The sequence below is a fragment of the Cervus elaphus genome, chromosome 5 (genome assembly GCF_910594005.1).
Source record: "Cervus elaphus chromosome 5, mCerEla1.1, whole genome shotgun sequence".
Classification (NCBI taxonomy): Eukaryota; Metazoa; Chordata; class Mammalia; order Artiodactyla; family Cervidae; genus Cervus; species Cervus elaphus.
This window is the reverse complement of record NC_057819.1, coordinates 84,154,910-84,167,548: the sequence shown is the minus strand read 5'-3', so window position 1 is coordinate 84,167,548 and position 12,639 is coordinate 84,154,910. Positions and strand designations below refer to the sequence as shown.

At 37.7% G+C, this 12,639-nt stretch overlaps 2 protein-coding genes across 4 annotated transcripts in view; both read right to left on the bottom strand.

The window, feature by feature from the left end:
• The window catches only part of BRIP1 (BRCA1 interacting helicase 1), a 186,596-nt gene extending 180,645 nt beyond the window's left edge, over positions 1-5,951 (bottom strand). Inside the window, exons 1-3 of the mRNA XM_043902887.1 lie at positions 5,890-5,951; positions 3,740-3,853; positions 1,753-1,864 (exon numbers count right to left, since the gene is read on the bottom strand). Of these exons, the coding sequence (XP_043758822.1) occupies positions 1,753-1,864; positions 3,740-3,829 (202 nt within the window). The 5' untranslated portion in view covers positions 3,830-3,853; positions 5,890-5,951. The remainder of the gene's footprint in view (positions 1-1,752; positions 1,865-3,739; positions 3,854-5,889) is intronic.
• A 2,096-nt stretch (positions 5,952-8,047) lies between these two features.
• The window catches only part of INTS2 (integrator complex subunit 2), a 51,781-nt gene continuing 47,189 nt past the window's right edge, over positions 8,048-12,639 (bottom strand). For all 3 annotated transcript variants that reach the window (XM_043902884.1, XM_043902885.1, XM_043902886.1), the window contains exons 21-25: positions 12,293-12,544; positions 11,838-11,945; positions 11,359-11,464; positions 10,200-10,376; positions 8,048-10,096 (exon numbers count right to left, since the gene is read on the bottom strand). In XM_043902884.1, coding sequence (XP_043758819.1) covers positions 9,927-10,096; positions 10,200-10,376; positions 11,359-11,464; positions 11,838-11,945; positions 12,293-12,544 — 813 coding nt within the window. In that variant the 3' untranslated portion in view covers positions 8,048-9,926. The remainder of the gene's footprint in view (positions 10,097-10,199; positions 10,377-11,358; positions 11,465-11,837; positions 11,946-12,292; positions 12,545-12,639) is intronic.

Genomic DNA, 12,639 nt, shown 5'->3' with positions numbered 1-12,639 from the left:
TTCACAGCTAGGGTACACAGCCACCCTTTTTTTGCCCAAGGTTAGGAGGTTTCCCAGGATTAAGAATCTCAGGGCTGAAGTCAGAAAACTACCTGGCAAATCTGGACAAGCTGATCACTCAATCTGCAGCATCAAATGAGGACAGGAGGGAAACACTTATGCCAGAAACATATATAGAGAAGCTAACAACAAATTTACATGATTTAGAAAAATCTAATAATAGTCAAAGATTAATAATGCAACAAAGGCACAACCACTACTGAGATATATTAAAATACTAAGTATACCTAAATCATTCTTAATTACTGCTATTTTCCTAACTGCAGAACTTGAAAGTTCAATATGGTAAATAATAATGTAAACAAAAAAGGGTTAAATCATTCCCACTTATACTTCTATTTCAAAAATCATGTTTCATATCATTTTTGATACCTGTATCAAAATAGTTTAAAGTCAATATTCAAATTAAACAGGTAATTTTTAATACTTAAGTACAATACAAAATTGCAATAGTTCTGCATGTGTGCCTACAGTGTATAAGAATATAATTCGGATATTAAAAAATCTGAATAATTTACTTTATTTTCTATATACAGTACTGATATTAGTTTCCCATCTGCACTACATAAATACATTTTCCAGAGTCTCCCATTAAAATTTCATTAACAGATAATCTCATTTTCACCAAAGATAAACATCAGTAAGAAACAAAGTGGACAACTGAAAGCTTATAAAATATTTACTTTTAATCTTTAATAGTCTTACCAGGAGCAAGATTTTTTTTAAAAAACATGTATGTGTGTATATACACACATATATATACACATACATATCCATAGTTAATTTAAAATTCTCCTAATACTTTAAGTCAAAGCCATCTAATTATGAAACTAAAATGTATCCAATATTGTATTTCAGATTTATCATATAAAATGAGTGAGTGAGTGAAGTCGCTCAGTCGTGTCTGACTCTTTGCGACCCCGTGGATTGTAGCCTACTGGGTTCCTCCGTCCATGGGATTCTCCAGGCAAGAATACTGGAGCGGGTTGCCATTTCCTTCTCCAGGGGATTTTCCCCAACCCAGGGATCGAACCCAGGTCTCCCGCATTGGAGGCAGACGCTTTAACCTCTGAGCCACCAGGGAAGCCCATCATATAAAATAGTCTTTCACAAAAGTTAAGTGCTACTTTTTGTTAGTAAATGTGACAGGTGTTAGCAAATAAAGCAATGGGAAATAATACGAATCCATAAAAACAATATTACAATAAACCTCTGCTTATGACAGAATTTTGCTTTGGCATCCAAACAAATAAAAAGATTTTTCTTTTTCTGTATCCCATTTTCTAATGTTATGAGATAAGCAACACTATTAAAGGATTTATTCAAAAAAAGCAATTATTTGTATATGCTATATAATCACGTCAGCCCCATCTCTTGAATCTTTTACATACAAATTATCCTCTAATTATTTTTATAATCATTCTTTAAGTATTCCAAGGTTCTTATGTATAGTATACTCTGAATCATCAAATAAAGGGCTATCTTACATTCAAAATTATTTTAGGATTAAGTGAATACATTGTGCTAAACTCAAACTCTTTTAGAAGACACAGAACTGATTATAAAGAAATACCTTAAAAGAGAATATTTAAATTAGCTAGGACATGGTTGAATCATTCTGGGTAAAAAGTACTTCATCAGATTTTTTTCAGGACCCAATAGGCAACCTAAAAATATCAACCAGCTACTTACCACTAAGAGACTGCTGCCACGCTAAAGCAGAACAAAGTAAGGCTAAGCTTTTCCCACTTCCTGTGGGGCTCTCCAATAAACAATGCTGCTTGCTGTTTAATCCTCTGACAATCTATGAACACAAAAACAACTTTATTAATCAATAAACAACACACTTCATTAAAGTCTCTCTTCTTTACAACCACCAGAAGTCTAAGTTGCACGCAGTTCAGGGAACATGGCAACAGCAGCAAGAACTAGAATTTAATTAAATCTGGACTTTATTCCTTTATTTGTTGTTGTTTAGTCACTGAGTCGTGTCTGACTCTTTTGCCACACTAGGGACTGCAGCCTGCCAGGCTCCTCTGTCCATGGGATTTTCCAGGCAAGAATACTGGAGTGAGTTGTCATTTCCCTTCTCCAGGGATCTTCCCAAACCATGTTTCAAACCCATGTTTCCTGCACTGGCAGGTGGGTTCTTTACCATAGAGCTACCAGGGAAGCCCCTGATTCCTTCATATCTCTCCCTAAAATTATGTTAAAGAATATCAAGCACAAAAGAAACAAAAGCAATTGGTGCCTTACTTATGCAAACACCACCGTTTCTATAAAACTAGAATACACTAACATCTTCAGTGAAAACTTAATAGAGGACACTGCTGAGAATGTTACAACCACTTTGTGCAGAAATTAAAAATTTCTAGTAAAGTTGAAGATACCCAATTTAATCAATCCAGCCCTAAGTAAATACCTAAAACCTTTCCCAAATGAATATAAGGCAATACGTATAAGTTCATGGCAGCACTGTTTGAAACTGCAAAATAAAGTAAACAATCTAAACGTCTATCAAGAGGAAAATAGGCAAATAAAATTCTAGTATATTAATACAATGGAATAGTATAAGCAATGAAAAGGAGTTATCAATCAATAGGGCTATATCTCAGAAATAAGGTTAGACAAGGGAACAAGGTCATGAGGAAGGGAGGGCCTGGTATGCTGCCGCCCTTTCTTCTGCCCTCAGACTCTGCGTCGGCCACAGAGCTTCCAACAGTGCTTTGCTGGGACAGAGCAGCAAGGTTCACAACCTCTGTGGTTCACAGGAGCCACTGTGACAAGGGTCCAGGGAGGAATCCACCATTTTCAGTGGAAAACAAGTGGCAATTACTAGTTATGATGACTTTGTACTTTGGATCTCTGTTTGTTTCTCCTTTCTTTATAGTAAGACACCAACTGCTTAAAAAATAATCCATGAAACAAACATGAAAAGGAGCATTTAAAAAAAAACACCAGTTCTTGAACTCAATATACTAGGTATGTCTGTAAAAAAACTTATAGCAGAAATCCTTAAAAAGTAATAATAATAATATTAATCTTAAGAAAAAAAACACAAAATCAAGTTCTCCAGAAAGCTGAGTACAACATCATATCACTGTGCAAAGTTTAAAAATACGTAAAGTATATTCAGTATTGTTTATGCATACATGTATATGCAATATAAGTATAAAAACATGGCTAGAAGAGAAAAAGAACAAATTCGGGATATTAGTTATCTTCTTACTTGTAAACAAGGTAAAATATGGCAAAACGCTAAGATTCAACAAAGCTGGTATGTTGGTTTTACTCAAGTTTGTATATTAATTTTCTATATGATTGAAATATCTCAAAAAATTATGGTGAAAAATATAGTATTCTATATAAAAGATAGTAAATACTTTGTATTTCAAAGTAATTCAGTAAAGCAGTAATTCAGTAAATAGAAGTTTCAGATGAGCTGAGAACATTTTTTAGAATGTTCTCCTTTGCCTTCTAATTTTATATATATATATATATATATATATATATATATAGTTTAGCAGCAATCAGTATTACTTTTCCAAAGGTCAGAGGTTCTTCAATGAACCCAGCAAATCCATCTACTACCTGCAAAAAATATGTAGTCACAGACTCAATGTATGTTATAAATTATAAGCACCTGTATCTTAAGACTTAACTGCTGAAAAATACTTACAGAATTCATCATAGCAAGCTGTGATGGATAAGCTTTATAAGGAAAGTTAATCTTCACCCCACCAATTGTATATTCAGCTGAAGACATCATGCTTTGTTTACTTCAGATTCCTAACTGCAACAGAAATGAAAGTCAATATTGAAATAAAGCTATTCAAAGATACCTAAATCTAGGGCAGAAGCCTAGAAATAAAAATTGGAATAAATGTATAAACAAAACAAATCAAAGTAGAAGAATTTCCTACCCTGACAAATCACAGTGGTTAAAAGCACGTCTTGGAATCTAACAAATCTGGATTTGCATCCCTATTCTGCCAAAGCTGTGAACCAAGAGTTAGAAAGTATAGGTGCTAGATCAGGTTCTGACAACTCAGATATTTTAACCTGATCATGTCTCTTCGCTTTTCTAGACAAAGATTCTTATCTGTGTGTGCTATGCGCTCAGTTGTGTTCAAATCTTTGCAACCCTATGGACTGCAGCCTGCCAGGCTCCTCTGTCCACGGGATTTTCCAAGCAAGAATACTGGAGTGAGTTGCCATTTCCTCCTCCATGGAATCTTCCCCAACCAGGGATTGAACCTGGCTCTCTGGTGTCTCCTGCATTGGTAGGCAGGTTCTTTACCACTGAGCCACCTGGAAAGCCCCTCTTACATGTAATAATCCCTAATTTAAAAATTGTTGTAAGGAAGAAAGCACCTCGGGCACATAATAGGCACTCAATTTTTCTTACTTTAAAGGTCAGTAGGGTATAATGGAAAGATGGGTTTTGAAGAAGGGAAAGCCTAAATCTGAATTCCACTGTGAATCACTTAACCTCACAGAGCCTATTCCTTCATCTGTGAAATGGAGCTATCTGCCTGATAGGGTTTTTATGAATATCAGCTAGGCACTGAGTTAAGAATTAAATAAAATAATGTACAGAATGTGCCTAAACTCCAGTATCTGATACACAGGAAGTGATCTTGTTTAATACCCACTTCTTGTAAACCATATTCTCTTAACCTGGGATCCATAGTTGTAATTCAAAGATTGTGATCTTTTGATATTGCATGCAACAGTTTCTGTGCATGATTGCATTTTTTTTAAAGAGTAAGTCCATAAATCTCTCATTCCCAGAAATATATTCTAAGGAAATAATGGAAAGTTGAGGAGAAAATTATATACACTGTTATCAACTGAGAAATTATTTGCAGTAGTGAAAAAAGGTCAATTCGATCTGAAGACAGAGAAATGGTTAAAATACCAATTCAACAGATTAGGAAGACAATAACAACCTTTACCGTAGCTTATGTGTCCCCTAAAAGTTCAGAACCACTATTCTAAGGTATTTTTCAGTTCTAACATTTGGTGTTTCTGTGAAGCTCTGAGAATGAAATTTGGTGGAATCTCATCCCTTCATCTAGGGCTTCCCAGGTGGCGCTAAGGGTAAAGAACCGCCTGCCAATGCAGGAGACAAAAGACACTCAGTTTCATCCCTGGGCTTGGGAAGATCCCCTGGAGGAGCGTATGGCCACCCATTCCAATATCTGACCTACAGAATCCCCGTGGACAGAGGGGCCTGGTAGGCTGCTGTCCGCGGAGTCGCAAACAAGTCGGACACGACTGAAGCGACCAAGCAGGCACGGATCCCTTAAACTAAACCAACAACTCAAGACTGGCCCAGTTTCTCACATAGAACCCAAAAACCAACCTCCCCGCCCGCCCCAGTTGTGGCAACAGGTATCTAAAAATAAGGATGCTTCGCCCACCCTGAACAAAGAGGAAACCAACCGATCTGGCTCCAGCCGTCGTCCCCTCCCACCCAGAGGGAACGCGGGCTCCGGGGCTAAAAACAGGCCTCTGCCCTAAGCGCAGGTTCCCCACTCCCCAGGTTTTCTTCCTCATATTCCTTCCTCCCTCAGCAACCTGGGACCCCCGAGACCGGGCTGATCCACTCAACACCGAAGGGCCCGCAAGGCGGGTGGACGAGAGCAGAGGGGACCCTCCTCCTGACCGAGGTCGCGCCCTTCCCCTGACACAGACTTGCCCGCCCTGAGGAAAACCCAAATAACGCAGAATGGGCTCCGATTTCACCGGAGAAAAGGAAGCCGAAACCGACGAGCAAACACAACGGAGCCCTGGCAGAGAAGAAAGGTTCTAGAACCGCTTCACCTTTTCTCCACTCCAGGTCTCAGCAGCCCTCTCCGCAACACCCAGACGAATTCCCGCCTCCCGCCCCGCAACTCCCAGCACCCAATCGCCGGGCGAGCTCAGACAACCAATCACTCGCCAAGACCAAAACCAAGCAACCAATCGTGGCTCGAGGTCAGGGGGCGCGCACTCTGGCACCCAATGAAAGCCTCCTCAGTAAGAACGAACCCAAGGTCCGCGGCGGCACCGGAAAGGAAACGCCAGAAGCGTGAAGCACTGAGAAGAATCCCAGGGACTTAAGGGAAAATACTCCATCCGCTCCGACGTACTTTTTTGAAACCGGCGACTTAACCTGTGCCTCAGTTTCCTTGGAAACTCCACGTCTCGTATTTAAAGTACGTAGACCAACGGAGAGGAAACACTGTTAGCCCCTCTTCTTTCAGTATTCATCCGCCCGCCCCCACCCCCAGTTCAAATTTCCGAACTTTCCGGAAGCCAGAGTAAAGACCCAGGCGGGAATTGCCAGACTGCTGAGCCAAACTAGGGGAGAAGGTTGGATGACAGCTGGCTACAAAACCTCCTGATAATCAAGGCTTTCCTGGGTCCACATTTAACCAGAAATATGCTCTCCAGGTCTCCAGTACCTCATTTAAGGCTTATCAGCCTCCTATCGCCCCTAAGACCAATTAGGAAAATTGCTAAGAAAGCACACTTTCCTCAATGGTAGGGAGAGTTAAACACCATCTCGCCAAATTTTTTAACTCTAGCGTAAACTTAGCTTAAAATAACTAGTGTTTCAAAAAGCAAAACCAGAGACAGTTTCTCACATCCCATGAAACCAATTTGGGAGAGAGGTTTGCTGCAGGCAAGCATGTATGCACGCATGCTAAGACGCTTCAGTTGTGCTGACTCTTTGCAACCCCATGGACTGTAGCCCGCCAGGCTCATCTGTCCATGGGACTCCCCCCGGCAAGAGTATTTTGCAGGAAGGAGCAGTGAAAGGCGAGTTGATTCGTTTGCCTCACTTTGTTTTACTACATCTTCCCCAAATGACAAAACTTAGTCATAAGACTAAATTCTACCCTTTGTAAATTCAGGCTCAGAAATTTATCCTTAAAAAGTTATGGAGGACTTCAGTGGTGGTCCAGTGGTTAAGAATCTGCCTGCCTGTTAGAGAAATTGAAAAACTTTTGACAAAGCACTGCCAATGCAGGAGACATGGGTTGGATCCCTGGTCCAGGGAACTCTGATCCCACATACAAGGGAGGAACTAAGCGGGCAAGCCACAGTAACTGAGCCCTGGCTTCAACTAAGACGTGAGGGAGCCAAAAATAAATATTTTTTTAAAAAGTAATCTAAAAGAAAAGTAATAATACCTCAATTGATAATAGTGCCTATTCTAATACTGAAAAATAACCATATACGTCCCAGTCTAGTACTAATGTGCTAAGTCACTTCAGTCATGTCCGACTCTGTGACCCCATGGACTGTAGTCCCCAGGTTCCTCTGTCCGTGGAATTTTCCAGGCACGAATACGGGAGTGAGTTGCCATTTCCTCCTCCAGGGGAATCTTCCCAACCCAGAGATAGAACCCGCATCTCTTACACTCCTGCACTGGCACCCAAGGTCTCTACCACTAGCGCCACCTGGGAAGTCCCAGTACTGATAGGGGGATGGTTATATCAATTCAATCATTACGGGGTCAATAAAATAATTATAAAAACCATACAACTTGCAAAAAGTTTCCATATAAAGTTAAATGAAAGAAGACAAATGCCAAACTGGGTATTATGGGTTCCACTATGTAAAAATACATGTGCATAAGCAAAGATGAAGGGCAAGTACCACAAAGATGTCATTTATTAAGTCAGCAGTAAGGAGGATAATTTATAAAATAAATCCTTAAAAATACCTTCAAATTATGTCTGCTTTTACAAAATTTTTAAAATATTAAAATCTTCTAAGTACTGATAATTACTCCCAGAGTAACTAGTATGATTTTCCTCTCCTAAGTTCCTAAGGCTGTCAACTGACTCTCACCTTGTATTGCCCTTTGATGTTCGCAGCATAACAGAACAGGGTACACAAGTTCTGGAACCACAGAGTCCTCTGGATTCCAGTCCCTTGAATGGTTCCTTTCAGGTTAATAGCAGTGAAATAAAACACAAAAAACTACAAGTTCATTTGATAAAGAATATGAATGTTTATAAACCAATATTCAAAATAGCTGCACACATCTTTTCTTCACTTGAATTTAAAAAAAAATCACATTGTGACAAATTTTATAACCTTAACTTAAAATACATGAATATTAACATTTACTAATATTTACATATTTTATTTACATCATCAACAAACCTGATGAAAAACAGCATATGTTATTATTTTTAACACAGCAGGTTTTGACCAGTCTTTGAAAATTGATCCAGGAATGTGCACTGTATTTAGTTAGAAAACATTGCAATCTTTTCTGACTCCTAGAGGTTACCTACTCACACAAAATATTCCAAAACCTCAGTTTAAACAAAAGGAAGCAAACAGGAGCAGTTGTATTGAATCTTAAAAGACTATAAAACTGCCTTGTTTAAAAATATGCAAGTTCTTTGTTTTTAAGTGTATGCTTTTGTTTTTTGCATCAAAATTATTTAATTGAACTTTAAGCATCTAATAAAAGTTATAAATATTCTCATCTATGATACCGTGCACGAGATTTGAAACAGATACAAATTAGTTCTTATGTAATACCCTTATGAGGTAGGGCCAGTAGTAATTTCATTTTACAAAGAAGGAAAATGAAATGTGACTATTTCCTAGTGAAAAGGCTAAAATTAAATTTCTTTTCTTAAAAACCACACTTTCTTATTAGCCTTCCTTATTTCTTTTTTAAGTGAAGAGGTCTGTTTCAAGTGGGGTGGGAAAGAGGGGTTCATTCAGGTTATTTCTCAGAAAGCAAAGAGAAGTACCTTCTGCACTGGATACTTCATTAAGGAAAAAAATGCGGATTATGGGTTAACTGAATGCATCTACCTAATCAATGGACATTACTAACAGAGGACTGCAAAATCCTTCCACAACACAGAATTTTCCCCGTTTTAATTTTTCCTGAGGTCCAAACACTACAGATTAGTTCAAAATCTTCTCAAATTATGATGTGAATTATAGTCCTGTTGACAAACAGAGTTCTTCAATCCAGTGGGTTTTATTGCTCTAAACTTCAATGAGATTCCAATGGATTTACCCCCTCTGACCATTATAAAAATAAACTTCAAAAAAAAACTAAATGAGACCTCTTTTCAGGTTAGTCTCTGCACAAAAATGTTTCTGTAAACTCTTCTAAGCCAGTATCTTAAAATTCCAAATTATTCAAGTATCTCTTTAAACATATGGCTTCATATATTAGTAAAAATTGAAGCAAATATGTAAAATCTTTAAATCCTTATCTGTAAGTCCATGGAAGTCATTTACAAAAAGCTGTTTGCCTTTTTTAAAGCCCTTCTCAATACTGTTTCTTGAGAACTGGAATTCCATCTTGCTATTACTATTCCATTCATTACTACTATTATTTGCATTGCAAGTTTTAGAGATTCCTATTGTTTAAAACTCCTAATTTTCCCTCAATTCCCCCTTCCCTTTTTCTCTCTCTCATCACTGCATCACTGTACTGTTACTAGCTGATGGTTAAACACTGGGGCTATCCACAGACTTATTAATAAGATATTAAATTAAAGGCATGGCAGTTTTTCTTCACTTCAAAAGCTTAATACAAGACCATATTCACTTTTTCAGTAATGAGTTTCTTAAATGTGCTGCCAACAGAAAAAGAAAAGCTCAGTTGCTACAAAAAAACATACCAGCAAAGTAGATCCAAAGAACTGCCAATCAAATACAAGCAAGCATAATTCTCAAGAGAGTTCTAAAGTGTATTCATGTTGAATTTAATCATTTTAGTGATTCCAAGATGTTTCTGTTCCCATTCAGTTTAGTTGTTATAAGATGCATGTTCGTGTTGGGTATATGCAGCAAACAGCTTCATTTTTTAGTTTTACGTGTGTTCTTTGTTAAATTCCACTAACACTCATGTTTATTATTTCGATTACTGTGCTTTCAATACAATGACAGAGCTGTACATCAGGATCCATGCTTCCAGTGTCCCTAGGTCCATTTTTATGAGACGGATCTTTACTGAGTCCAGACCATCCACCTGGTTTCTCCTTTATTTGCTGAAGACCTAAAAACATAAGGAAAAATAATTAAGGGAAGAAATCCGGAAAGGATTTGGGCCTTTCTGCCTGAAGTATTTAAACAACTCTTGAAAAGAAGTTACTACTTACGTGTAATAATTGGATCAATGTCTCTTGTCTGAGTGGCAACATCAGAGGCACAAACTTGCCCTATTTGGATCAGCAAAGACATAATATCCTCATACAGTGGAGGAAACGCTCGACAAAAAGAGACCAAACTTGGCAGAGTTGGCATGAAAAAAGCATATCGCTTAGCCTGTGTTAAAACTGTTGGAAAGAAATGAAACAGAATTTTCACAGATATAAATTCAACATACATGGCCTATATAGTATACTAAGCACCATGCTCTGTGCTGAGAACACTAAGTTTTCTAAGACACAGCCAGCCCCTGCCTTCAGGGAGCTCACAATCTAGCAGTCAACCGTTATCTACCACATAAATGCTTATGTCCAAGCGCTGTTATAGGTGCATGACATACACTGTTTCATTTAAATCTCACAATATTATAAATGAAAAAGCATCTTTATGATACCTATTTAATATATAAGAAAACTCTTAAATAAACCTTACATTAAGAAGCTGTTCAACTCCAGTTAGCAGTGGGGTGGAAAGACAACTCAGGCAGTTTAAGTTCTTAACCACTATAAATAGTATAACATGAAGTGGATATGATGGAAAGAAAAATGAATAAATTATTTTGAGAGCACTGAGAAAGAATATGAAACTGACTGAGACATAATTTTTAAAGATTGAATTATAGTTCATATCTTTTAAAACAGTGTATTTTCATTCCATTTTACTTAACAACCTGGAAGATGGTTAAAATGCTGGGCTATGTTTTAGAACTTAAGGAAACAATTAATATATTAATCTCTTATTTATACAGATGATTATATTTTTCTGGAACTCTAAGCAGTTGCAATAAATTATAACTTGTTTTCTAATGATACAATTACATTCAGAAAGCAGACCTGATTTCCACTTACAAAATTTGTAATGCTTAGTATATTTACTGTAAATCTATATATAGTCATTCTCAAAAACAAAAGATACAACTTGCCTACCTAGTCATCCCCTCTATACTATACATCACATTTGTCACAGAGAAGTTTTCAAAAAGAATAATTCAAAATTATTGCATAAATTAAACTACCAGTGATGCAGAAAACATGGTGTGAGTAAATTCAGAAAAAATATGTACTACTTTATGTTAGACATTTTTGTTATTGATGCCCATTAGATACACACCTGTTAGCAAAGTTCCCATGACATTGACAGCTAAGCGAGCCACACTCAGTGACTTTGGTAATGCATACTGGATACACAAGTGAGAAAGCAACTGGATAGCAAATATCTGTAACACAAAATCCAAAGATTTCAAGTTTCTGAAGAAGGTCTTTGCGTGCATATGTGCATGCTAAGTTACTTCAGTCATGTCTGACTCTTTGAAACCCTTTGGACGCACCCTGCCAGGTCCTCTATCCATGGGATTTTCCAGGTAAGAATACTGGAGTGGGTTGCCATGCCCTTTTCTAGCGGATCTTCCCAACCCAAGGATCAAACCTGCATCTTTGTCTCCTGCATTAGCAGGCGGTTTCTTTACCACTAGCACCACCTGGGAAGCCTAAAGAAAGTCTTTTAAGTATTAAAAACTGTAAAATGGTTTATATAACCAGGAAGATTAAAGGACGGTCAAAATTGTCCTAAAGTTCCAAAATGCTCATTACCTGTTTTTCAAGTTCTGGCTGTGCAATTAGCTCAGGTATGAAATCCAGACAGATGTGCATAGACGGAATACCAGCGACCGTCAGAGGCAAGAGTTCACATGGGTAACCCTATCTCAACAAGGAAGAGGGGAAAGTTAGAAATAAAATAAGTCAAGACAGATACAAATACAAAGGAAGGTTTCACTTCCTTGATGTAACAGTTGCTCAGGAGGCTACAATGCCCTCCATGTTTCCTGGCATTTCACCTCTCTGATGCACTAAAATGGAGATAAATTATACAAACACTTTATCAGGCTAAAATCAAATTTTTAAAAATCTTGATTTTTCTCCATATTGCAAAGAACCATGATCATTTGCATGACTTCCAGTTTCTAAATGATCCTATTAATTCAGCAATTCACAACTACCCCCCAAAACAAAGTTCAACCAAAAGGTATCATTCTTTGAAACCAGACCTGAAAGTGAACAAGCTTAGCAATGTTGGGATCTGCGATGTACATTTGGTGCAACAGGCAACAGATAAGGCACTGAACTTCTCGAAGGTTACAGAGCAAATTGTCTTCTCCTTCCTCCACTCCCTTATTTGGAATGCTGGCGGTAATAACACTTTGAACATTCCTTAGCAAGCTGTCTGGATTGACCCCCTTTGCCTTCTCCTCTTCAGTAGGTAAGCAGATCTCCAAGAGAATCTGAACTGCTGCACTATCCTACAAACAGATAAAACACAGAGAAGTGAAGAAGTTTCTGAGAAATCTGATTTGTTTTCACATAAACTGATGTGATAAAAACAAATAACTCTTTC